The sequence below is a fragment of the Sardina pilchardus genome, chromosome 13 (genome assembly GCF_963854185.1).
Source record: "Sardina pilchardus chromosome 13, fSarPil1.1, whole genome shotgun sequence".
In the NCBI taxonomy this organism is placed as follows: Eukaryota; Metazoa; Chordata; class Actinopteri; order Clupeiformes; family Clupeidae; genus Sardina; species Sardina pilchardus.
In genome coordinates this window covers 5,938,457-5,965,956 of record NC_085006.1, presented here as the reverse complement: position 1 = coordinate 5,965,956, position 27,500 = coordinate 5,938,457, and the positions used below count along the sequence as shown (strand labels likewise).

At 45.5% G+C, this 27,500-nt stretch overlaps 3 protein-coding genes across 4 annotated transcripts in view; all 3 read left to right on the top strand.

Moving 5' to 3' along the window:
• veph1 (ventricular zone expressed PH domain-containing 1) overlaps positions 1–7,241 on the top strand; it is a 71,602-nt gene extending 64,361 nt beyond the window's left edge. The window contains exons 13-14 of one of the 2 annotated variants that reach the window (XM_062553000.1): positions 2,297–2,433; positions 4,554–7,241. In XM_062553000.1, the coding sequence (XP_062408984.1) occupies positions 2,297–2,433; positions 4,554–4,787 (371 nt within the window). In that variant the 3' untranslated portion in view covers positions 4,788–7,241. Of the gene's footprint in view, positions 1–2,296; positions 2,434–4,550 lie in introns of both variants that reach the window. The other variant, XM_062552999.1, reaches the window with a different exon arrangement.
• Positions 7,242–13,182: 5,941 nt separating this feature from the next.
• ankrd67 (ankyrin repeat domain 67) lies at positions 13,183–17,168 on the top strand. Its single transcript, XM_062551720.1, has 5 exons — positions 13,183–13,345; positions 14,425–14,677; positions 14,996–15,548; positions 16,186–16,482; positions 16,658–17,168. Exons 2-5 carry the CDS (start codon positions 14,430–14,432, stop codon positions 16,829–16,831), a joined length of 1,272 nt encoding a protein of 423 aa, XP_062407704.1. The 5' UTR covers positions 13,183–13,345; positions 14,425–14,429; the 3' UTR covers positions 16,832–17,168.
• A 119-nt stretch (positions 17,169–17,287) lies between these two features.
• ccnl1a (cyclin L1a) lies at positions 17,288–25,581 on the top strand. The gene is made up of 11 exons (XM_062551719.1): positions 17,288–17,593; positions 18,060–18,134; positions 18,548–18,657; positions 20,850–20,970; positions 21,219–21,283; positions 23,157–23,256; positions 23,369–23,473; positions 23,699–23,840; positions 23,965–24,076; positions 24,166–24,264; positions 24,507–25,581. Exons 1-11 carry the CDS (start codon positions 17,342–17,344, stop codon positions 24,970–24,972), a joined length of 1,647 nt encoding a protein of 548 aa, XP_062407703.1. The 5' UTR covers positions 17,288–17,341; the 3' UTR covers positions 24,973–25,581.
• Positions 25,582–27,500: the final 1,919 nt, after the last annotated feature.

Genomic DNA, 27,500 nt, shown 5'->3' with positions numbered 1-27,500 from the left:
TGAGTGTTTTGTTTTTTATATGTCCCATCACTATGCTGATATTTATGGCATATTTAGGTTGAAGCTGTACATTTTAGAGCAAAACTTAAAAGAGCTGCGATGATATATTCTCAGATAAGTTATCCTTAAGCCTGGAAGCTTTTTGTATGCCCTGTATTGCTCAGGGAATCATAGGGGGTCTAGCAAAAAACCTCAAATGTCCATCTCCTGAATGATGCTTTTACTCAGCAAATATGCGGAACCCCTCTGAGAATGGAAGTTGAAAACTGTTTTGTAATAACACTAAATATATTTAAAATAGGAAGTGATGTGCTCATGGTATTTATAGTAAGTACTATATATATTGTGTTCTTCTCTGTTGTGTGCCTCATAGTCTTTGCATTGAGTATGACGTAGGGGTAGGGTAGCGGGTCAGACATACTGTACTGGGCAAAGCCCTAAGGGGTCACTACCTCCATCAATCACTAGAGAAAACATGCCTGCCTCAGCACAATCATGTTTTAGAAATACACATTAGTTTGTGCAACATATGGAAGGGTCTGACAAGTTCAAGCTTCACCCCCCCCCCCCCCACACACACACACACACACACACACACACACTCCTCACCTCCCCACCAGCAGCCTCCAGATTCCCACTGGAAATGCGCTGCACTGAATTATAACTAGCCAACTCTGCGCCATCAACCCCATGCAGAAAAAGAACATGTGCCTGCTTCCCATTTGATTTGAGGCCTAAAGCTTGTTTTTTGGACCAGTGACAAGTCAAGAGAAAACAGCCTGTGCGATGTTTTCATTTCTTTGGAGCTGAGTAAGGGAACGCTCTGTGGCGCTTCAGTGGACCACCAGCCCACCTGGAGGGCTCCGAGCAGAAGTAGGCCACTGCGTCAGGCCCATACCGGGCATAGCTTTCACTCACACCTACCCCAGGGCAATGGGCACCCACCCACACACACACACACACACGGAAGAGACTAATATGGACCAGCAGTGTTAAATAAGCCATCAAAAGCACGTTAATAGTGTTGTGTTTTGAAAGAATGTGCGATGAAGAACAATGGACCCAGACTGTTATGCATGAGGGAAACTGTGGTCATGTGGGCACTCACTCTCATGCAAGACACCTGCAGATGCTGAAGAACAGACCTCTGAGGGAAGGAAGGACTTCAGCATCTGTGTATGCAGTGCACACATGGTGTATTTCTAATGTACCCACTCACACATAGCTATAATGCTGACATGAGGAGCCTATGGACGGCACTGAAAAGGAAGGCCGTCGTTCACTGGCCATTTTCCAAGATAATATTTGTGGTTGACCCAGAAACACAAAAATGACTAGTATACATGTATATAGCCTCTACACTAAACTCAAACAATATTCAAATGAGTGTTCCTTGCAGACAGGTATGAAGCCGTGTCTCATTAATAAGCTGTAGATATCTCTCTGTAACAGTATAGACGGTTGGGTTCACGTTTCTCCAGCTCTGTAATGTGTAGGTGTGAAGTTTCCCTCTGACCTGCTCCCCTCAGTGCTGGGTCAGTGGCGTTCCGAGCCCGGCAGCCTGTGGCACAGTCTCCCGCTGAGTGTTCTGTTCCGGAAACCTCCGGGGAGCCATTCCGGAGCAGAGCCGCTCGTTCGGTAATCACCAGCGAGCTCTCTCACTTCATCTATCACGGCGCTATCAAAGGGGGCCGCCGATACGTTCCTGCTTTACTCGTGGCATCCCGCGCCGGCGGAGGGACAATGGGTCGCTTTGTGGCGTGCCGGTCAGCCTTGGACCTTGCTTCCTGTTTTACTGGCACGGCCTGCGGTCCAGAGCAGCGTGGAACACAAGCTGTGCCGTGAGGTGGGGAGAGGTGGGGGACCAGAGACCCCATTGTCTTATTCTCTCAATCAGAACAGCAATGTGATTTGTTGTGATGTGACCCCCCCCCCACCCACCCTTGCCCCCACCTCTCACTCCTCTCGCTGTGTCTTTGAACCCACTCATCCTCCGAGGGGGGTGAATTATAGAAGAACACAGCGCCCTGTTGATATTCAGATGAGAGCAGACTGATGACTGCAGGGAATGCTGTTGTTGTGCTTTGAGGTCAGGGGACAGTGGTTTGCTAAAGGTAGCTAACTCAGTTCTGTTTTTCTCTTACTAAAGAGGTGGTGTGGGCAGATGCCATGCTCTGTGTTAGGGTGCATGTTTTGAATGTGTGTGTGAGTATTAGTAGTGAAGTGCTTATGTACAGTTTTGAATGATTCATATAATGACTAAAGACTGACCATTTGGTATCTTTGTCTCTCTCAGTTGTGAACCAAGATGGCCAGCCACTTATTGAAGGCAAGCTGAAGGAGAAACAGGTGCGCTGGAAGTTTATCAAACGCTGGAAAACGCGCTACTTCACCCTGGCCGGTAACCAGCTGCTCTTCCGGAAAGGCAAATCAGTAGGTATCCCCCCTCTGAGAGACTTCAAAAGATCATCTGATTTTGCCCCCTTCTGTTTTTGCACACTCCCCTTCCATCCTCACCCTTCACCCCATCCCTGAACCACCCTTGTCTGTATTTGTTAGTTTTTACATTGTGCACACTGGTCTTAATTGGATCATGATGAAATAGTGAGCGTAACAGCGGAAACCTCATCTTTTGATAAGGCACGACTTCCCCGTAGGGGATTCATTTGGACCGAGTGTAATAATGTTGGACCCAGTATGGAGCCTTGGGGGACACGCAAGGTCAACACAGTCGCTGAAACATCATGAGTCATTCTTCTGAATAAGTTGGAGTGGAAATCAATACTCAAGTAACTGGAAAAAAGACCAAACAAAAACTGGAGCCTGTACGCCCATTGTTATCAAACCCATACCCACTTTATGGTTCATGTTTGAAGCCGTTTTTCATTCTGTGATTGGTGTGAGTTAACTTGAATCCTAAAGAGAGAGATATTTATTGTACAAAATAGTCTTTGATGAAAACCACTGAGGGTTAACAAACAAAGTCTGCTGAGGTCACCTAGTCACCAGTGAGGTCTGAAACTGCCAAATAAATTGAGATTCAGCTCTTCAAGATAAAACAATTCATTTAGTACCAGCCACAATGAAATTAGATCTATTGTGTTTCTATTTCATTTTTCTGTGCTTTGAGACTGTCAGTTCTATTTGGGAAATGTGTGACATGGTTGTTACTCTGATTACCCTGAACAGAGCCCATGTTGTGAAACACAGTCACGATTTTTGGAAATAATCATTCCCGAGATTAAACCACTCTGCAGGGGCCTATTGACAGCGGACAAATAGTTCTTTCTGTCCTCCATGCTGCAGTTTTAAAAGAAACATGAACAGTATAATATTGAAAGACAAATATATTCCCGTCTCTAAAACGGGATTTGAGGTTTTTGAGGTTTGTTGCCCAAAGGGTCATCAAGGCAAAAATAAAGCTAGGTTTCTCTTAGCTGTGAGAAAACTTCAGATTTGACTGTCTCTTTTGTTCTACAACATCTCTGCCCTCTGTTTCTCTGCCAGGTTGATCAGTACATAATTTGCCACTCTCTTGTTAGCAGTGTTTTGTTTTATTTCACTGGCAGTGTGGCCTTGATGGTGCCATGTCTTTCAAGTGCCGATTCCCTCGTACTTTCCTCCACTTTGGACAGGAATGCCACACTCACTCCACAATGAGCCTGTGAAGTCCTTTGTCTGTTTCCCGAGCATTCCTCGTAATTGGGACCAGACAATGTCCCGTGCCAAAGTACCTTCAGGGCTTCTTGGCAAATCAACAAAACCCAAGTGTGTTGTTCTCATCCAAAACAGCAAGAGCGAATAAGGGAGTCACCGAGACAGCAAGACCCCTGAAATCCCACCCCCTCCACCCATACCCCCACCCACCCCCCAGCCCAAACCCCAGCTCCCACCGCGGGGCTGTGGGTGGCGGCAGCCTGCACTGCTCCGCTCTATAACCTGTGTGATGGCAAGCAGGCACACCAGGCCGGCTAGCGCTAACCAGGAGCAGACCGGCCGCCGCGGCTGCCAGGGGAGGTGAGGATGTGGGCAGGCCAGCAGAGACGTGCGGGGGAGACCTCTGGCCCCGGATCCCCATGGAAAGGAGGACATGGCTGTGGTCACGTCCTCCAGCTCTTCGCTTGCCTTTCTGTTGACTGCTTGACGCCCTCAGTCAATCACTGAGTCAGACAGACAGACCGACAGACATCTCTATTCCCCTATGGGCCAGCTCATTAAATACAGGGGGCTTACAGGCTTTGGCTTTTTCATTTCCTTCCTTTCACAGGCCTGTAATGTGGGGCATGTGCTTTACGATTAAATCCGTGGCTCCAGAATAATGCGTAGAGTATATTATGCATTACCTTTTATGGACACAGCTCTTACCAGCGAGCGTTTGTGAGGGTTTTTCACCAAATGAGTTGGCAGCCCGTTCTTAACTGAAACTCTCTGTCTGTGGTTCTGAGGTGTAGACTCAATGACTATATAGAGTCATCGTGTAGAACAGAGTTGTGAGTCCTCTGCTGACGTTCCCCTTCTCTGTCTGTGTTCTCTCTCTCTTTCCCCGCCAGAAGGACGAGCTGGACGACAGCACCATCGAGCTGAGCAAGGTCCAGAGCGTCAAGGTGGTGGCCAAGAAGCGGCGCGACCGCGGCCTGCCCCGCGCCTTCGAGATCTTCACCGACAGCAAGAGCTACGTGCTGAAGGCCCAGGACGAGAAGCACGCCGAGGAGTGGCTGCAGTGCATCAACGTGGCCGTGGCCCAGGCCAAGGAGCGCGAGAACCGCGAGGCCACCACCTACCTTTGACCGCGGCCGCGTCCACCTGCCACGCGCTGCAATGACCCAATGTCCTATGCCCTCGTCGGATAATATATAATACTGCTGTGAAACACTGATCTACTGACTTGAGGCAGCCTCAGTAATTCAGAATAAACTGTCCTTATCACACACACATACACACACACCCATAACATCCCTGCAGCGACAGTCCGGTCCTAATAGAAAAATGGTGCTACAGTATGTTTATCCTGAAATTGCACAGTGCGTTCAGCAGGACTCCTCTTCAGCCACATATGGTCCTTGGAACCTAAACTGAACTGACTTGATGACTAAGCACAGGAACCATCTTAATCCCAGTGATCTGTCACAGATGACATGGCTATCAGCTGTGTCCTGCCGTGAGACAATTATGGGATGAGGTTTCATCTGGAGATGGGCGTGAAAAAAAAAAAGTGCCTTTTCTGGACATCAGATTCGAACACAAAATAGAGCTGTGTTCTGAGGACAAATGTGTGGATTTGGGGGCATTAACGTCTATATTTTTAGCTGTACGCACACACTATGCTACATATGTTATTGCACTCACATAGCTCGGTGTTGTTGTTGGATAGTGTCCCTCATCCCCAGACCTCTGGAGCAATTGGTTCCACTTATCTGTGCTTTATGGTCTTGTGTAGGCTTCAGAGGATCTCTCGTGATTTCAGAGGCTCGAGTTGTTGGCCCGGGCTTCCCATTGTCCCTGTATTTATCAGCCAAGAAAAAGACCATGTCAGACTTACTCTGTGATGGGCGACAAAGTTAACTGTCTGGTGAAGAACCTAGATGACAACTGTGATGCCTCTATTCAATATGTCAGCTCATTGTTTCTCTGGAATATTTCCATGGAGCTCAGATCTTAGCAATAACACAATTGTGCCAAGCAATTCAAGGATAATTCTAGAGGCTGACATTTCCCCCCGTGCCATTCTTCCTCTTCTTTCTTTTCCCATGTCTCTTTTTGTCTTGTAAAAGGAAATAATGAATCAAAAGGACGTCTGTGAGCTTTAAAAGAAGATTTCTGAATACAGCACAAGCTTTATGGACTTTCTTTTGATCAGCATGTAGCAGGATCCTTTCCAAAACACGTGGGTCTTAAAAAGTCCCTTCTGGGTTTTACATTGATCACTTGTGTCTTTGTGCAAAGCTCGTCTAATGCAGTTGAATGTGTCATCGACCAAAGAGGCACCTGGATGTGACTGTGCAGATGTTGCTCTGGTCCCGTTAACAGCGAGTCAGGAATGGCCCTACCTTTGTAAGCAGCTCATGTTCCCCGTGTATATTTTGTTTAAGTTGACGCCATGATCCAGAAGGACCCTTTATGTGGCGTATTGCATATACATCCGACACCCACTCACACCCTGCGTCTGACCCAGTTCTGCTGCCGGTAGAACAGAACCCCTCCCATCCAGATCCACTGTCCAGTGTTCTAAAGAGCTGTCAGCACCACGCCACCTGTTGTGGTAGAGCGGACAGCCCTGGGCCGTCGGGTTGACCTCAGCTTGTCAGTGTTAACGTTCCCACCGTGAGACGAGACTGAGTGACGGGACTCCATGACCCTCTTTGTGCTGGTGCTGGGTCCTGTGCTGCCGTGCTACCCTCGGAGGGTGTGCTGCACTCCTCTAAGGACAATGTTACAACGCTTCATGTGTAGATACTTGAGCCAAACCTGTGTGTTTGTGTATGTGTGTGTGCGTCTGTGTCTGTGTGTCTGTGTGCATTTTTGTGTGTGTTTGTGTGTGTGTGTGTGTTAGAGAAAGAGGGTTATTCCAAAAGCCTTTAAAGGCAGCTGTGTAAATATCTGTCCTGTGTCTGCATTATAGTACGCATGTGCACATCACGTTTCTATCCTGTCACTCAAATGTGTTTCTTCCTATACGTTTATGAATGTTTATACACTGTAAGCGGGACACTAGGGGGGTATATTAACAAATATTAGTCTTATACATTAGTATCATCAGCAGTTTATCTATTGTGCTGTCAGATGAAATGAAGGAACTGTTCACTGTGAAAAAAAAGAATAACTTTCATGGCGAATTGTATTTTTCTATTGAATTATATAAAGTATTCATATTCTGTAAATAGATTTCAATATAGTACATTTATAACCAAACATAGTATACAGAAACATTCTCAGCTGATTTCATTTTGATTATCACAAGTATTTATTTAGTGTGTACACATAATATAATTACAATTTTTTATTAACCTAAAAATAAATGTAGTTAGATATTTAGACATTCTTGTGTCATTGTTCATCCTAACTGTTGTTTCTTAACAAGCTTGAAATCAAGTCATCATCTTCATCTAATGAACTGAATGAGGGTGGTATGTGCTTTTATTTTGATTTCTCAGCCTGCACCAAAATAATAATAGGCAACATCATCAAAGGCCTAGACGTCACTTTTCTGTGTTTGCGCTTTGAAATTAAAATGTTTGAAAATACCCTCCTGCTTGCCTTTGTCAAGATAATACTGTTTTGAAAACAATGTCAAAGTGATTGTGACTTTGTAATGTGAAATGAGAGACACCAGTTCCTTTCCAGGGTTATTCTGGCACTTGGGAGAAAAGAAAACATTCTTCAATGAGATACATAATTTGACTTCCTACTCTGTCATCAACATGAGTACATAGTTTGACAGAACCCTTGTATTCATGACACCTTCCCAAAATCTGTATCAGGTAACAAATATGATTAGTGTCCAAGTAAAGCGATATGTGAAAGAAACATTGGCTACATGAAAGATTTTTTTTGGACTGTCTGACAGAATTTGTGAAAGTAACCTGCAAGAAATACTTGTGAGAACATTTGAGAAATGATCAAACTGCAATTCTGAAGGGCTGCAGAAACCTGCCCATCATGTCCACAGGAGACAGGCGTGTTGGGAAAGTGATACTACAGGGGTGCCTCAGCTGGACCCCGCCAGTGGACATGCGTGTGCAGTCCCACCCTGACTACTGAGGAGCCAGGTCCCAGACCAGTCCCCTGGCCCATTTCACTGGTAAGCCAGAATGCATTGATGGTGTTTGCACACACATGCATATTTGTTTAAGTGTGTCTGTGCCAGTATGTTGTGTACATGTGCTGATGTATGTCAGGATGTAATGTTGGTTGTTCTCTGAGTCCAGTGGCTGAGAGGCCTGTTGCTGCTGCTGCTGCTGCTGCTGTGGGTGCAGCCTGTTCTCCACTCCTGTGGGCCTCACCTCCGCCGTGCTGAAAGCTGCTCTCAGCTCAGCGCTCAGCGCTGCCTCCGACTGCCCTCCCCCGAGGCCCACACCAGGATCACGTTGCCCCGGCAGCCGTCGAGAAGACAAGCGCTGGACAATGTGCGCCACTGGCGTCAGTGTTCCTGTACTCACCAAAGACCAAACAAGTGCCGTTGTTTTGGGTGGGATTTCCATCTGTTGAGTTGCGAGCCCGGAGGGTTGTCCCGCACGAAAGGTCAGGGGTTTGGAAGTCTGAGGTCCGCTTATGAATCACGCTGTCACTGCTTGCCTCACACCAGTGCGTCCATGCGGGGGTGTCGTCTGACCTAAAGCTACTGCTATTTAGTGCTCTTGGCTTCTCCGTGGGTCTGTCCTGTTCTTTGCGGTTCGTCGCGTTTTGTTTTTCGTGATGCACTCAGAGGTCCAATCACAAAAGAGGAAGATCAGATAAATCTTCAACCGTCTGAACGGAATCCAGTGATGCAACGAAATGTTCTACCGATTTCATTCTTAGTGCTGTCATGAAAACCACTCTTTCAGACAGTTTGAGACCGCCAACATGTGTGTTGTGTTAACATGTAACAGGAGTAACTAGGCTTCAACAAATGGTAATGTGATCATAACACATATACAGTTCAAAGCCCAAGTTTGTAAAACATATTTTTTAATGAACACATGAAAACTGGCAGTTCAAAGACATATACATAGCCTATCTAAATGGTTGATTTCTCTCCAAGCTCATGTTGTGAGGCAGTTTTGGCCACTATTATGTTTATAAGTACAAAATTCCACTGGATTTTAAATGGTGCCAACAAAAGTCTGCAGACCGAAACTAGTGTGTTCTTGAGATTCTGTAATTCTGAGGTAGGCCCAGTGAGCTAGTTGGATTCTCACATATCCTTCTGTGGTAAATTACTGAAATGTCAAAATCAGAGAACAGTGGCTCAGTTATCAGATGAGAAGCAGTTCAGACTCCTTGCTCGTTTTCTCTCACAAGATCCAAGGCAAACATTTTAAGATGTCCAGAGAGAGGATGAGAGTCCAGAGTCCACCGCCAGTCAGGACTGTCTTGATATTTTAGAAGTGCAATTAAAGATCAAACATAAAAGCCTCTCTGTCCATAAACATAGATAATCGTCTACATCCGAAACTGATAAGAAATAAAACAAATGAAATCTGCTGTCTGGAATGCCTGGAGAATGCCTAGAGACTGCGGAGGAAAAGCTTTGTGGTTTTCTGTCTCTGTTCGTTCCAGCTCCTCCACGGTTTTAATCTCTCTGGCCCATTAATGCACAGTCATTCCCCCTCGGAATTCCTCCACAGCAGGACTGAAAGAGATGGGCAGAATTAGAGAGACCTACAGGAAGGTTCTCAAAAAAGGACCTGGGAGGACCACGTGGATTCTCACACAGACGGACAAAGTAAGAGAAAGAAAGGGATTGAAAAGCCTTTGATGGAAGAGACATAAAAGCAATAACATTTGGGCAAAATCAGAGAGGAAAATGGAAAGTGTGTGTGCGTGTGTGGTGTGTGTGTGTGTGTGTGTGTGTGTTTAAGTGCTTATGTGTATAAGGCCCCTTTTTGTAAAGAAACAGCATGTGTTTTCAATCCCATCCCCTGGCTGTTAGTCTGTGAGCGGCTCAGTGGGTTGCTGCGTGTCTCTTAATTACTCTACATTTGGCTCTAATAAGCATCTCCCTCTAACGATGTTTATACCTGTACAGTCGTGAAGCTCACAGGGGAGGGAGTCAGGGGTGAAACAATGCATGTCTTTGCGGCGCGGTTTTGATTTGTCAAGATGGAACTCATTATTAAAGCAATAACAAAACTACATACAGTAAGTCCCATGTTCCCATGCATGAACACACGCACACAAGCGCACACACACACACACACACACACACACTCACACACACACACTCTGATGCTCTTTGCCCTGGTGTAAAGCATGTAGGAATGCAGTGTGGAAGGCTGTGGACTTCTTCTCGTCTCACGTGCCAGTAAAGCACCTCATCAGCGCCTGTCCCTTGCCTCTCTGCCCAGCGTTATCACAGCACCACTCAGCACCGGACCCTGCGTCAGATATACATTTCACATACATCCAGAGGGGATACTTACACATTTATTGCTCTTGCTAGTCCTATAAATCCGGTCCAAAAATATGCATTTGGTGTGCAGACGAAGTGCACTTTCCCCCTGTTTTGATTTATGGAGGCTGGTTGGTATTTTTCGCTCCCTTGGACATACAGTTCGTCCAAAGTGTGCCCTGATCGGATTCAGGCCCATGTGCCTCCCTGAGTCATTGAGAATCTGATATACTGCATCTGAAAGGAAAGTGCAGCTCTATACATAGTGGGGGTGAACTCTCCCTTTTCTATTAGCTTCTCCCTTTCGTTCTGTGCTGAGATCTGGCAGACTCTGACGAAGTCTCTCTGGTGCAGTGGTCACATTTATTTCAGGGGGAAATTTATGAACCGTTTTGACAAAGATTAAGCTCTCACTCTCTCTTCATGCATCAAGCCATAGGGGGAACCTTGCTCAACGATTGGGCTTGTTGGGGGTGTAAATCAAGAGGAATTTACAGCAGCCAACAAGGGAGGTTTAAATCTGTGCATGCAATATGCATGATGACCTTTGACCCTGAAACAGCAAGAACCACGTTGCGTTGAATGTGACAGACGTGATACAATGTAATTGTCATTGATCTGAAGTCTGAATGGAATGGTACAACTTATATTGCAAATGACTTCCATTTTGAAGGTTGCACTGCACCATAGTATGCCATGCCATGCCATAGCTCAATAGTGAAGAGGGCTCCATTGCAGACTGCTGTGGTCAATGGTTCTTTTTTTCTCTGTCAATGGTATAATGTACATTCCACTCAATGAAGACAATGTATTTTTCATGTCTGTCAGATATGGTGACTGACTGAGACACTGAGTGAAGCAGGAAACATTTAGTTACAGGGCCTCCTTGTGGCCATAACGTACTTTAGAGGTTGGATAAGGGAACATCGCCCCCAAGTGGGCTCCCTGTTCACTGCCTGTTTTTCAGGCATGTCAATGAAACAATGATCTCAGTGTGCAACTTGACCCCATTGTGTATTTAATATACTTCATTTAAGAATTAAGACCTGTGTTTATATCTGATGAATGTGGAACACAAAGGTCTTTGTCTAACCACAGAGACACGTTGAGTATCCTGGTGTGGACAGTCTGTATTAGACACATAATGGTATCATTATTAGAGCATCTGCAGTCTGCCAGTAGTCTGTTTGGGAGAGGGTGCCAAGTATAGGATTGTCACGCATGAAAAATGGAAGACAGGGAGTGGGACAACTTGGCCAGTGCAATGTCACTCAGCTCATTTTCTAATTATGGGATGGCTTCGAGCAAGTGAAGCACGGCCGTAGGCCCAGGCCAAGGTGTTTATGAGGCTGCGTCATTTTCACTAAGATTTCATTAGTGCATTGCATAATGCCAAGAGGACTTCTAGAGTGACTCATCAAATTAATTACCAGCACGTGCTGAATTACATCTTTCCTGGGCTCCCCAGCCCTTATCATGAGACAGGATGTCTTTTTTAGGAAATAACACACAAGTTCAGGGGAATTACCAGTGGGTCTATGCTAATGTGGAACAGGCATATTTCTAACAGAGGGAAACTGTCTTAATGATGTCATTGGTTCAATTGAGTAACAACACTGACTTTAATATGGTAGTACTTTCAATAATTTTCTGGAAATGCATTGGTAAATATCATCTAGCAGGGAAAATATTCCATGGATGAATACATTGAGGTCATTCATTGGAGGTTTGAATGAGGTAGGAAATAAATCTACATAACACACACTCTCAGGAGAACCACAAAACATTCTAAATCAATGAAACATCAAAAATGCATTACGTAAAGAAAAGCACCATCTTTCACAAGAGACAAGGGACACATGTTCGCATTTATTTGCTTGGTATCCAATGAGGAAAATGTGAAAAGTAACATTCTGTAAATCATGAGTTCCCAACCTTTTTTGGCAGGGGAGCCTATTTTGATGTCACAAAACACTATACCCCAAACATTCACAACTTGTTGTGAGAGAGAGCGCATCTCATCTCTGCTGTAACATTAAATTGACAGAGATATACAGTATTTCCCCAAATGTCCTAACAAGCTCATTTGTTTCTTTGACTAACTCCCCTGATTGTTTTGTTACTTTGTTTAGAATGTTTATTACCCATAGACACATACGTATAGCCTATATATCTATGTTATTACCCATGATGATCTCATGCAGAATGTTTACATTTATTTTTACAACGATTGAAGGATCCGATGAGTTACTTAATTTGGATTTCATGGGGATTTTCAGATTTTTTTAATGTAATATTTTAATGTAATGTACTGATCAGTTGTATTTCAGCCGACCCCAGTTCACTTTCAGGCGACCTCACATGTGAAACGACGCTGTAAACCTAATCTTCACTCACTGCCACCAGTGTTGGATGCCCAGATTTTGAAGAGGGTGAAACTGCTTGACTGGATGTACATCTTCAATTGGAGTGAGCAGGACAATGACATAGCAACTTTGAGGGAACCCTCTCAACTCAGCGCTGATGTTGTGTTGTATGGATTTGATTGGCCAGGACGACATGACTGAGGCAGAGAGATGATGGACATGCTGCTCCCTCATCCAAGCTGAGGTTTCTGTGAGACGAGATGTGCCAAGACAGTTGAATCATCTTACAGGCAGGACAGATGGATGGATGCCCTCTGCACAGCACAGAGATCAATCATTTACAGAATGCTATAGTGGCCCAAGGTTGACATCTATAGTCCAACATACTAGCAAACATACTAATATATTTAGGTTATATCAGGCAAAAAGATACGGGTGGAATTACTGGCCAGGAATTGTGGTGATGGTCTTTGTAAATACCCCAATAGCCACTTCTCACTCTCAGCCACCCACACAGGTGACAAGTATAGTCCCAGCGTGTACTGAGCTGAGCAGGTGTCACAGCATATACAGTACATATGCTGCTCTGAGCTGGTTTCGCTGGCATGCTTTCTCTCTCTCTCTCTCTCTCTCTCTCTCTCTCTCTCTTTTTACCTCCCCCCATCCCTTCATCTGCTCTCTCGCTTCCTTGCCATCACACAATATCAGCACTGCCCATGACTAACAACTCTAACCGTCTCACTATAGCAACAATAAGACAAAAACACCATGGGCATAGGCTATTTAAAGCGGTGGACAGACCGGAATTTCATCTTTGTGAGGATGCCTGACAAACGCCTGAGAAGAGACAGAGAAATGCTACATACCGTGGACTAATTGACATTAGCAGGTAAACATCCATGCATTTCTTTTTGTGTACGGAGCTAGCAGGTGATAGGAGGTGTCACAAGACTCTAGTCAAAACAAGTCCAACTCGTGTGTGAGCTCATTTGAGAAAAGGTGCAATTGCCCACAAACGTCGGTAACTGGTTTTGGAAAACAGAGAGACTTGCAGATGTGTGTGTCAAAGTGTGTTTAAACATGTGCCAAAGGCTAACAACTGAGGAGCAGTTGGAACAGATCAGAATCTACCGCTCTCTCTCTCTCTCCAGACCCCCAGCACTAGCTAAAGTGAGCTGAGTACATAATAGACCCAATGTTAGTGGGGAGAGATGGAGGGGGTTGCGGGCAAGCAACCATCTTGCCCTTCAGTGGCTTGGAGAGGGCAGGGGGTCTGGCAGCCCTCAGCCCACACAGGCCCAGACTGTAGCCAAGCTCACGCCTCCACATCCCCCACCACTCGCTGGGCTGCTTGGCCTGAGCACAGCACACAGCACACAGCACACAGCACACAGCACACAGCACACAGCACACAGCACACGAGCTGGCAGGGAGCAGCAGCAGGGCTGAACATTGAGCAGAGAGGCTGAAGACAGCATGTTCTTTTGAAAAGACGTTCTGTCTTCTGTCTGAGTGTGTGTGTGTGTGGGTGTGTGTGTGTGTGTGTGTGTGTGTGTGTGTGCGCCTCTGTGTGTGCCTATGGCAACAGTGTCAATTGTGGGGGAGCTTGGCTGCCCTTCCATCTGCTTGGATATATTTGATAGTTAATGCTGAGAAAGTATGACAAGACAGAGACTGAATGAATTACATATCAGCACATTCAGTGTGTCTTACCAGTTGTTTCATGCATTTACCCTGACTATCTAAATACCATTTACAATATAAATGTCATGTTACTGTTTATCACTATATGAAGTACGTTAATACCATTTTGATATTGCTTTTCTGAAAATGGTAAATGTTTAAAATGAAATTAAGCAGTATTTCAACATGACATTTTAAAATATGAAAATGAAATATGATATAATAAATATGATCACTTTAATGATACTGTTGTTATGTATGAAATCTTTGATCTGAACCATCTAGCAGCCATGACTTGCTTGGCCCCTGAGGTTCTATGGAGGTTGATGGAGCTCCATGACTCTGTGTCTCTGTGCCTGATGGAAAGCAGGGTCCGGCAGAAGACTCTGGCCAGGCATGCTCAGGAACAGGGTCTGGGACAGGGGGGGCCACAGTGCTCCTCCCCTCTGGACGAGCATAATCTGCTACATGCCTCCTGGAACGGCTGTCTGGAGCAGGTCAGAACGCTTCTGATCTGCGGTGTGAAGGCTGACTCCAGGTGAGCCTGCCTGCACTGGGTTAATTCAGAGGCTAAATATGAATGGATTTCATCAGGTCAAGCGCCTAGATTATGAATGCAGACTGCATGGTGCTTGATTAACCCACCTGTGGAAAGGGACCTGATGAAACTCATAGCCACCGCCAGACACAGATATTGTCTTCAAAGTAACCATAAACACTTCACCTCACTGTATTGTACTGTTAACCTATGGAACCTAACGAAAATATTTATAATACTGGTCTCATTATAAAGTTGAGTCATTAAGTGCACTAGTAAGTCACTAGTGAAGTGCATAACCACCTTATCTACGCCTAGAGACACCCAAGGCTGGACACCCCTCCACCACGTCTCGTTCCGAGGTCACCTTCCTCTGGTCAAGCTACTGCTTCAGTCAGGCCAGGTGGAGGTCAACTGCCGGGACTTCTTCAACTGCACCCCTCTCCACCGCTCCTGCTGGGCCGGGCACGATGAGATCGCCCACTACCTCCTCCAGAGAGGCGCCTCTCCGGTCATGCGCTCCAGCTCGGGGCAGACGCCCCTGCACCTGGCGGCCGCCAACGGCCACTCAGCCACGGCCCGGCTCCTGCTGCAGCGGGGGGCCCTCCTGGAGGCCCGGGACTTCTACCGGTGGACGCCCCTGCACTGGGCAGCGATCGGGGGATGGGCTGAGGTGTCAGGCCTACTGCTGGATAACGGGGCAGGCGTGGAGGGGGGTAAAGGTGGCGGGGCCAGTCCTCTGCAGCTGGCGGTGTGGGCAGGGAGCGAGGAGAGTGTGAAGTTCCTCTTACATCGCGGGGCGAGCGCTAACACCGCCGGTCCAAGTGGACGCACAGCCCTGCACCTGTGTGCCTGCACTGGGGACACAAAGGTGACCGGTAACAACTACTGTCCACTGCACTCCCATCAACATTGTGTGTGCCATTGCTTGGGCTTGTGACTTCTCCCACAGACCTCAACATAATAATGTTCTCAAAGATGATGATGGCATATAGAAGACAGACTAAGAAGCAATAACAGATGATGATTTTGCGCCCTCTTACTCTAATGCTTAATAGCACTTCCAGAGCACATTATTTGACTGCACTCAAAAATAGCCAACCAGTGCAATACATTCGGCATTAAACAACTTGACAGTACTCAGAGACTCATTTCAGATTTCATTTAGCTGTGTGTACTTTTAGGTGATCCTATCTGTAAACAAGCCTTGAAGCCTCAGAGAATGTGTATTCAAGGACTCATTGACCTCAGTGTGTACAGTCACATTACGGTCCCAGTTTGTTTGTGCTCTGTGTTTATCTGTGAGAGGAGCCAAGTGCGCATGCAGGGGAACAGATGGCAGTGGAGTGGGCGAGGAGCAACAGGCAATGCTCCTGTGCCTTTAGCACCATTTGATCCCTCCTCACTCTCTCTCATTTCCTGCTCTCTCTCTCTCTCTCTCTCTCTCTCTCTCTTGTCCTTCTCCCTCCTCTCTTCCTCTCTCCTTCTCCAATACTCTGACCCCCCAGATCCTTAAGCAGCTTCTGGCAGCGGGTGCCCTGGTGGATGTCACTGACGGCAGCCTGGCCTCGCCTCTCCACCTGGCGGTCCGCAGTGGTTGGCAGGATGTTGTGCAGCTGCTGATCTTGAGCGGTGCTCCTCTGGAGAAGCGGGACTGCCTTCTGATGACCCCACTGCATTGCGCCGCCCTTGGGGACAAGGAGGACACCGCACGACTGCTATTGCACTACGGGGCCGAGGTTGACGCCACAGAGAGACTAGGCCGCACTCCACTTCATCTGGCTGCAGAGAGAGGCCACTGCAAGGTGAACTCTGAATCAGGGAATCAACATTATTCGTAATTTTTGTTCTATACAAGGTCTACACAAGTTAATCATTAGTCTTAGCAGCTTATGTCCTAAATTCTTATAATATCTGGCAATAACTCAAGTTACAACTATTCATAACAAACTCGTTTATTTATGATTTCCCCAATCACAGGTCTTAACAGTGCTCCTGGAGAGAGGTGCAGACTCCATGCTGAGAACACAGTGGCTAGAAACAGCAAAGGACATAGCCCAAGAGCATGGTCAGCTCAGAGTTTTACAAATTCTCCAGGAACATCAAACTACTCCAAAAATAAACAGAGAAAACACTATTCAGACTGAGTTGTAGTTGACTGCTAGACATTGGAGGAGCAATAAATTACAAAGGCCTAATTAAAGCCTACTCTATGGTTTCCTACATTCACTTTGGTAGCCGTCCGGCTTCTATCTGACTGTAGGCTACTACTCATATCAAAATACACATCTCTTGAATTACTTTTTAATGAACTTGATTTGGAGCAATGTAAAGATGTTCAGGTTAGAATATAGGCCTAGCCGATGAACAGCACAAATGTGATTCTGATAATTCTCCAATGAATCAATCAACCATAAAACGGCCAACATGAACATGTAAATGTCATGACACAACGTGTAACCGCTGCTGACTGTAGGCCTACTTGAGAAAAATAAAAATAATAATTCTAAAAAATCTTTCCTGTGAGTCTTCTTCTGTTATCAGTAGCCTACAATCTGGTACAATGTACGCACGTACAGGTGTTACGTCACCCACGAGCTGTGTCGCTTCCTGCTTCTACCACAAACGACTTGCGTTTGATGGCCAGCGAACGTCGGACCGAAGATGGCTACTGGTCCTCCGTCTTCAGTGACCAATACTTCTAATGTTACCGTTACTAACAATGAGGGGATACTTATTGGCGATAAAGTGTACTCCGAAGTTTGCCTTACTATCGATAATTCCCTCATACCAGAGGAGAGGCTCTCTCCCACACCCTCAATGCTGGATGGCCTGGACTTGCATACTGAGACAGATCTGCGGATTTTGGGCTGCGAAGTCTTACAATCCGCGGGCATCCTTTTACGATTGCCGCAGGTAATTGCCAAACATTTTATTTGTTATACTGTTCTTCCACCACTGCCAATGTGTTCTGTATACCCAGTTATGTGTCATTTATTTGTTTTCATCATTTGCTTCTTAGTAATGTGTGAGCTACCCTCTAACGTTAGGTATGTTGTTGCTAGCAATATTACTAGCCATGCTAGTTATATGCCAGATAACGTTAGCTGCTAGCGAGTGAACTAATCGATATCAGCTAACGTTATGACTAGTATTTGCTGTTACTCAGAGATAACATTAGCTGTTATATTACGTATAGGTCATCTTTAACTGCAGCTAAGAGTATTAAACGTGGATGTAGCTTGGAATGTGTCGTGTTTTTGACCAGATAGTTTTGATTCTTCAAAAAAACAAAATGGCTGATCCTCATTGTGAAGCTTCATGATGCAAGCGATTTATATTTAACTGTTAACATTATATGTGATTTCTGTCTATTTTGTAGGTGGCCATGGCAACCGGACAAGTCCTTTTTCATAGATTTTTCTACTCCAAGTCATTCGTCAAACACAGTTTCGAGGTAAGCTAATGTCACCTAGGCACCTCTATTTTGACGGCTAACCTAGCTAACCAACGTTAGGTAAGCCTGAGTGCTACATGCGTAACAACAACGTTCGGTCCGGGCAGCCATATTGTACTACAGGCTTTACCATTTTAGCTTGCTAGCTAACTAGGCTTACTAGAGAGCGAATCATGATGTAACTTACCGTAGTGTGTATGTGCCTCGTGTTGTTAGTTGTCAGACTCAGTTCCAGGCAGCTGTACATGAGCTCAGCAACATGACAGCAAGCGTAGTAACTATACATTATATAATGTTATTTTGGTGTAATGTTAATTTAATTCCCTACTAACGTTACATTTATGAAAAAGCATTCTTGAGCACAAATGTTCCCACTAAAATATTACTGTGTTTATTGTCTTCAATCCTTTTAGATCGTTGCCATGGCCTGTATCAATCTGGCCTCAAAAATTGAAGAAGCCCCCAGACGCGTAAGAGATGTGATCAATGTCTTTCATCATCTAAGACAGATAAGGGGCAAGAGGTAAGCATCGCTTATGAACCTTTTCTGTGTTTTTTCTTTTTATTTCTTTCTTTTTTATATATTTTTATATCAGTGCTGTCTTTTGTCTCTTGTGCCAATATATTCCATCCAGACAGTCTTTCTGTTTAATACGGTCAACACTCATCATTTAGTCTAAATGCTATTTTGATTAGATAATTGTTAATGTGTGCACAAATCTGTATGGTGATAATGAAATGTCTTAATTTCAGTGCTCTTCTGTTTTGCCTCATGTACTCTAAACCATTTTAAAACTTTTCAGTTTCCTCATCAGTCATAATTGGTATTAACAGCAAGTTAGTCTGCCGCTTACTCCATCAAGTGAAATGCGTCCAAAATGTTTACAAGCCTGCATTTACTTGTTTTGGCATATTATTTTTTTTTGTGTAAAGGCAGAAACCATGCCTTTGTTAGAACACAGAATTGGAAAGAATTGTGTTCATATCTAAATCGGTACAATGGTATTAACTTGAATTCTCTTTTCCCTTGCAACCAACTAACAGCGACCAGCTACATTTACCAAAGCCTGGGTGATGTGGAATGGTACGTAGAGATGAAGCTGTCGGCATGGCAACAGTGAGCGAGGTGTCGCTTCCCCCCCCTCCTCCGCTGGGAGAAGCCAGTGGTCTGTGTGCGGTCACTGGGATTCGGGGACGACAGGTTGGCCGCTGGTCCGGGGCGTCTGGGAGACTCCTGTATTTCAGTTTATGCTTAATGTCTCTGCTAACACTAGGTGATAGCATTCATTTAAAAACAACAAACAAACAAACAAACAAAAACTCACACATCATGGCTTTTACAGAAATATCATTTGCACATTTGAAAAATGTTTGCACTGTCATATCAAGCATTAGTTATCACTGTGCTTATTGATATGTTTATTACAAGTGACTTGCGAGTACCCTGTTCCCGCAAGGTAGATTGCATTTGCCCGCTTAAATTTTGAATGGAGTATATTTGTACGTGCTCAAAGCTCACATTAAACAAAGTAAATATATGTTTAAGATATTAGGGGAGGTATATAGTTGGTTAAATAGTGCATCAGTTAGCTGTGGTTAAGTTGATGCTGTGGCGTGCATGTTGTATTTATGTGGAGGTCAATGTCAGAGTTATAGGTATAGGTATATACCAGATATAGGTGTGAGGGCAGGACGCGTATGTTATTTTTAAAGTTCCAAAATCAGAAGCGCTTAAGATTGAGTTGTATTACCACAAAGTACATTTCAGTTATTCATAATTGTTATTATTGATTATAATAGCCTAGGTGAATTGACATGGAGTATCACCTTGTAACTTTGGACTCAATGTTTTGTCACTGCACACCTGTAAGAGTATATCTGGGTGCTGTTATGGGGTGGTTATGTACTGTAGCATGACTTGTGCTGTGTCAGTTACATGGCATGGGAAGACTGATAAAGTGGTAGTTTTCAGCTCAGTACTTGCTTTCTATCATTAGAAGGTAATTCTATAGGACTACACTTCCACAGTGTGTGCAATTTTAATGAATGTCTGTAGTATTCAGCAGGATTGTATTGGCCTGTAAATACAGCAGCAGTCCTGATCCTCAAATCACTTAGGCAGGAAGCTCCATAAAAGTTCTATACAAATTTAATCTAAAATGTATGAACACATGAATAGTAAATTAAGTTGTGGTGTTATTGTTTTTTTGTGGCTAGTAGCCTGTGGCACTGGGTTGTTGATGTATGGAGATGTGCATGTGATGTTGAGAGCAAATGATTGAATATGCTGTCCTGTGTATGTCTGAAGTGGTGCAAACTGTGTCCCTCTGTTGTGTTTAAAGCTTTTGCTATGATGTGGCATCATGTTCAAAGGGTAATTTCTGCTCTGTGCAGGAGTCAGTGAGTTTGTGGCCTCATGTGCACAGTTGATAAAAACCGTGCACTTTGTGGTTGTGTAATGATGTTTCTGTTGAAGCTATGATAAAGTGACAGCGGAGCACCTGGTTACCCCTTATGCGTGTAGCAAGACTGAAAGTTTTACTGAAGTTACAGGAGTCAATGAAACTGGACCTGTTGCCTTTAGTTGGTTGGAAGGGAAAACAGTTTAGATGAATAAACAGAAGGGCACTTTACTTGTCAATGTTCCTTTTTTCCTTTTGTTCTTTTTATTTGTCTGGGGAAATCTTTTCATTTTTCATTTCCTTTATGAATCAGAAGCGCAAGCCCATTGGTTCTTGATCAGAACTACATTAACACCAAAAACCAAGTCATTAAAGCCGAGCGACGGATCCTCAAGGAGCTGGGCTTCTGTGTTCACGTCAAGCATCCACACAAGGTGAGTGATGGACCATGGTCTCACAGACAAGCAGCCCAATATGGATGGAAGCTCTCATGCCTTGTAAGATGTTTTAAAAAGCGTCCACAGACACAGTAGTCTGTTAGAGAAATAATCATTTAAAAAACCCGTCTGTGTGAATTTGTAACCAAGTTCCCACACACATAGCGTTGCGTGCACTAGAGGATATGCATGGCCCCGTTGTGGTTTTGCTACACAGGTGCTGCCATGTGTCTTATCTCTTTCAGATTATCGTCATGTACCTCCAAGTCCTTGAATGTGAGAAGAACCAAACGCTGGTCCAGACTGCCTGGTAAGTTTGCGGTTTCCCATATGCAGCTGTGTGTAGATGGCCAGATTGCTAACCTGCTAAATGACTGTTTGCCTGGATTCTGCGTAAGCTTCCTGTTTTTTCACGTCAACTGGAAAGTTATCTTTGCACAACACTTGTCTGTGTCTCTCTCCTTTTAAAGAGAAATGGTTTGAATCTTTATTTTCAGTTAGTTTAGATATATGGAGATCTCAGTTTAACTTTGTACTTTTTCTCTACTCTTTGATTAAAGGGTAGTCCATGATGGTAAGTCTCATAAAGAACCTCTGAACTCTGCTCCTCCAACCACACTGACCTCAGGAATCTCCCCCCTCATTGGCTGCCCCTTTCGAGACAGCCAATCCAGTGCGAGCTCTCTACCCGAGATTCACTGAAGGGGGCCTTTTCCATCTGGCAACATCATCTTGTTTTCTTGGGGGTGTCCAAAGGATTTGTATTTTTGTTTTTGCTTCCCAATTGTACTTGTCTTCTGAAGTACAGTAGATGTCTAGACTGTATTCTAGCATTCTATCAGCAGTTGTTTGTTTATAACAATTTAGCTGTAAGTTAGAATGTGCCATACATTATAAGTGTCAGGTTTGTCTTGCACTTACATTTTTTCTAGAAGAATTCTGATGTCTTACTGTAACGTCATACTTATTCCAAACTCATGGTCTTCAGACATGTGTCTTACAGGACGGCTCCTGTCTCCATGGACCTGTTGTGACGTCGCCTTTCCCAGAAAAACTGACCTTTAGATTGACTGGCATTGTAGAGTGTTAGAGGTTGTCTGTAACTGAAGGTCAGGAGGAGTTAATAGTTATTGGAGTCTCTCAGTTTAGTCACACGGCCACATGGACTCATCAATACTAATACTTCTATGTGAAGTAGACGGGCCTCATTTTTGAGGGGCAGCAGCACATTCACCTTTTTTTTGTTTCTGTTGCCTCCCCATCACCCTGCTGTCTGTTCGTCTATGTGTGTCCGTCTGCCTGTCTTAGTCTTAATTCAGTCCATACCTTTTTCCATTTTAACCCTCCAAAATGCCTCCATTTTGTTTAGCCTCCAGATGACATAATCATTAATCAGTGCAGTATGTAGTGGCCTTCAGCTCTTCTGAGTCTCTAGCCATGTGAGTCATTACTAACCGGGCTGGCTCTGGAACTGGAGGAAACCGTTGTGCCCGTTACTGCGGCCATGCCCTGAGCAAGCCTCGCTTCAGCTCATCCCTCCCCAGGGGCCTGTTGTTCCACACACTGGATTTGACCTGCATGCCATTCTCGCGATGCAAGCAAATATCACCTTGGCGCCCTATCCTCCCCCATATACCCCCTGGACCTCCATTCAGCTTCATGTACATGAGACCTAAGCATTGCTGATGCAGACCTTGAACTGTCCCAGACCATGAGCACAGTAAGGCGCCCATGGCCTCTTTTAGATGCTTGCATATTTTTTGGGGAATTGGTCAGCTATCAATTGCATGCGCACATGGGGTCCTATTTTTGGCATGTGCAGGTGTTTTAGCAACCTCCTTTGAGTTCCTCCTTCATTCTTTTTTGTTTATTCTGTTAGTTTGCTGAATGTCTTACTCTTTGTCAGAGGACACCCTGTAGCTTGTCTGTGTAAACACACTGGTTCAGAGAGCTTAATGTGTACATGCCTACATCTGTTCTGCATGGAAGTACCCTGGACAGAGAGTTAAGAGAGGAAAAAGGACAAAGCTAATCTTGAATCTCCATAAATGTGGCTAAATTGACTGCATTACTTCAACATTTGTTTTCAAACTGGTTTCCTTTTTCTTCATGAGGGAGGGGGGGTTAGCATGTGGATGTGCAAGAGGAAGCTGCAGTGTTGCTCTCTCCCTTTTGTCTTTCAGGAACTACATGAATGATACTTTGCGGACAAATGTGTTTGTGAGGTTTCAAGCTGAGACCATCGCCTGTGCCTGTATTTACCTCGCTGCCAGAGCCCTGCAGGTAGGACCACTAATACAAACCACCACCATACCAGACTAAAGCACATCTCCATATGTCTCCAATGATACTGTGCCAACACGGCCTGCTTAACATCTCCCTTTTGTTCTGTTAGATTGCTCTGCCGTCTAGACCACACTGGTACCTGCTCTTTGGAGCTACAGAAGAGGAGATTAAAGAGATTTGTATCACCACACTGAAGCTGTACACAAGGAAGAAGGTGACTTGCACTTTCTCCCTGCGTAGAGCTGAGATTTCTCATCTTTTTGTTTGCAGTTGAACTTTGGCCAGCTGGATTGTCACACTGGATTGTTCCTAAGATATCCATGCTCGGAATGACCTCTTGTGCTGTGGAATATGTTATTTTGTTTGTTCTGGCTTTTTGTGTTGTTGTTGTTGTTGGTGTATATTTGAAAGTGGTCTGATAAAGCGTCTCCTGTTCCAGCCAAACTATGATCAGCTGGAGAAGGAGGTGGAGAAGAGGAAGGTGGCGCTGCAGGAGGCCAAGCTGAAGGCCAAAGGCCTGAACCCTGACGGCACCCCGGCCCTCTCCACCCTGGGCGGCTTCTCTCCAGGCTCCAAGCCAGGTGAGTCCCAACAACACCCAAAACTGGCCCTCCCCCTACATTGCTAGCCACCTGGCCCCATAGTGGTCAGATTCCAAGTAGGAGTGAAGTTGGATTTGACCTGTTGGTGTGCTCCCCATGGCAGGATCCCCCAGGGACGCGAAGGCCGAGGAGAAGTCCCCCAACGGCCAGACGCTGAAGCCTGTGAAGAAGGAGGCAGAGGAGCGGGCCCAGAGCTCCAAGAGCCCACACAACGGGTGAGTCTCACGCCAGCTCTGCTCACACGCTAGGCTGACACGCCATGATGCACAATCAACAAGTGTTGACTTGCTCCATTGTGTTCCAGTCTCAGGAAAGAAGGCAAGCCGAGCCACAACAGCAGGAGTGGCAGCCACTCACGGTCCAGGACAAGGTCACGTTCCAGATCACGTTCTCCCAGAAGGCAGTATGTCATATCCATCTTTTGTCTGTAATAAAGTAGACTCTTTTCAATGGTGCACACACTTACACTTCTATTGTAATAAGTGTGCCCTCTTAGAGCAGTTCATTTTCTGTCTTGAAAGGGATAAATTGAGAATAAATGCTGTTTTAAACACTAGTAACTCTAGATGAAATCATAGTAAGCATGGTACAGTTGTCCTGTGTTGACTGGCGGTCTAGCTAACCCTCGTGTCTTTTGTATCTTAGTTATAACAACAGACGCAGCCGCTCCGGGACCTTCAGCTCGCGCTCGCGGAGCCGATCCCACAGCCGCAGCCCGTCTCCACGGCGACACCAGAACCACGGCATCCCGCTGTCGCCGCTGCTGCCGCACCTGAAGGCCAAGCAGCGCGAGAGCGGCGAGTCCAAGTCGGCCAGCCGCCACACGCACAAGAGGAAGCGCTCGCGCAGCCGCTCGCGCTCCAACAGCAAGCCCCGCGAGCGAGACCGGGACCGGGAGCGGGAGAGAGACCGGGACAGGGACCGGGAGCGCGAGCGCCTCTCCTCCTCCTCGGACCCCAAGAAGCACAAGCACGAGCGCAGCAGCGGGGCCGGCAGCCACCACCGGGAGCGGCGGGAGCGGTCGCGCTCCTACGAGCGCTCGCACAAGAGCAAGCACCATCACAGCGGCAGCAGCAGCAGCCACTCGGGCCACAGCCGCCACAGACGATGAGCGAGGAGGGAGGGCTACTCCACACCCCGTGAAACCCCTCCCGTCTCTCTATTCCTCCCCTGACCTCCCTCAGTCTCTTCTTTCTGTCTTTTCTGTTCTGTCTATCTGTCTTTCACAAGCCCTGTTCAGTTTCATGTAGTGTTGTGGACCGGGACGAAAATCATACAGTTGTATAGTTGGTCAAATGCCAATGTATTATGGTGAGAGCTTTGATTTTTAAAAAGCAGAATGTTTGTCTTTGTTAGGGAGGGGAAGGTAAGGGAAGTTCACCATTGAAGAAATATTCAGGAAAGACATCAAGACTTTGCACAGTTCAAAAGAAGAGGAATACCAGGTCCACTCAACCTTTTTTGTTTGTTTATTTTTTCTTTGGACTGACGTGTGTATATTTATAATACATACATATATACAGTTGTACAAATGCAAAAATGGTATTTCTCTAGAAATAGACATTTTTTTTTCTGAACAACTGGATGCAGACTTTTAATATAATTTGAGTTTTTTTGTGTTTTGGATCGTGGTTTAAAAAACAAACAAAAAAAAACACTGGTTTTTAGTCTGCATGTGTTCGTCTGATTTTTACTTAATAAAAACGTGATCTAATTCTCAGTTATTGATTCGTTTTCCTTCATTGAAGGAAATTATTCACTGAATTTATTAGCTTGAGTGTTCAGTCAGATTGCTTGTGGTACTCATGTTTCTTCAAACGTGATGAGTGAAATGAATCTTTTTAACTTTAACTTTTGAGGAATCTCATTGACTTATGAAACAAATGACTGGTCATTTCAGTTTCTAGGTGTATGATGTAGCCAACATTCATCTGGCATTAATCAAAAATAAACTCGTCAGATCAGTTGCCGACACCTCAAGCTTATGGGAACCACCACAGATTCATTTCAATCCCATGTCTGTTTCTAGAATTGCCGTTTCCCGAGCGAGGATGTGAAGAACAACAAAAGGACACCGACCATTGGTAACTGCTGAACATTGGTTTCAGTCATTTTGAAATGTGCTTCATCTGTGCACAAGGTCTGTTGCAAGTAATACAGCCAGTATGCCAGTAGAGGTCACTGAACTACTATATGTGAGTGCATTGGACTTTGTCTCTATACTGTACCAACTGGAGATTTAACATTTGAATGACCATAGCACATATTTTGAATATGAACAATGGACTTATGGTTTATTAAGTTTGTGTAAAAACAAATCCCACTGGCATCCTACCTAAATCCTGCTTCCTAAAATGGTCTTAGTAGTGTTCTACTCCAATGTATGCCATTATAATTTTTATTGCACAACCCTCATAGAAACAGCATTAGTAATCACACTTATCAAAACACCCACATCCTGTAAGCGTGCAAGCCTACCCACAGCCCCAACCAGTCATTTCATAACTCACCCCCACGCCCTCCCCCTTCCCAGTATAGTTCTCTGTCTTCAGCTCCCTCCTTGGGCATTGAGATCAGGTTGGGATGGATGGATGGTTTGGTCCACACCCCTCTGTGGGTAGACCTCACGTTTTGGGAGAAGGCTTGTGTGTGAGAGAGAAGAGGCAAGGGGGAGAGGCTTCTATCTTCAGTGAAGCAACCGCTGGTGAGGCCAGGGCCAAAAGCCTTTCTCCCACACCCACACGCCACACCACCTCATCTGACAGGCGTGGGTGGGGAAGGCCATTCAGCCCGGCAATGATGCGTGACCCATGCGCATGCACACACACACACACACACCACCACCTCCCTGGAACCTATGCATGTTCACAGCAGATGCATGCTGTTGTCATGGGAGCAGGAGCACATTAACAGACAACACCCGCCGCCTCTTTCAACCTCCTCAGTCTTGCAGGGCCAAAGTGCTGCCTCGTGCTCCCGCCCACTCCTAACCTTTCTGGTCCGAAGGTCTTGAGGCACCGGACACATCACGACATCATGGTGCTCCCCCCTCTGCTGCATTATTCATCTGCTCTTTGACCTTCAATCAGTCAACCTGGATCCGGCGGTAACGCAAACATGCTAAACAGCACAAATGCGTGCTTCTCTACCGGGATTGCAAATGATTTTCTCTTCGTTTTTACTTGTAAATGAAGTGAGTTTACGTGCATGTGTTACAGGGATCATGTTGACTGACCCCATTAGATGGACTTGACCTTCTTCAGCCAGATGCCTGGACGCATGCTCGAGCTTCGAGCCAGTGAGGTAACATGAGAAATGTTCCTGGGGAGGACCCTGCTCACACACGGATGGCCGTGTGTTCTCTGGATAGAGGGCGAGGTAGTTGGACAAAGAGTGAAAATAGTTTTCAGCTGGCTCACACAATGAGATGGTTCAGGAGGCCTTGTCTATGGGGGTTGCCCGTGGGCGCATACGTTGGCATGCTCCACGGTTCACAAGCAGGGACTCACTGCGGTTTAGGCTGCGTCGCTTCCCTGCATTCCCACAGGTACTTAACACCATTGTCACGTTCACGTTTTCGCCACGGTTAACGCCAGGCATTCTTCAGTCCTGTTTCCAGGGCAACACTAATTGCAGGTG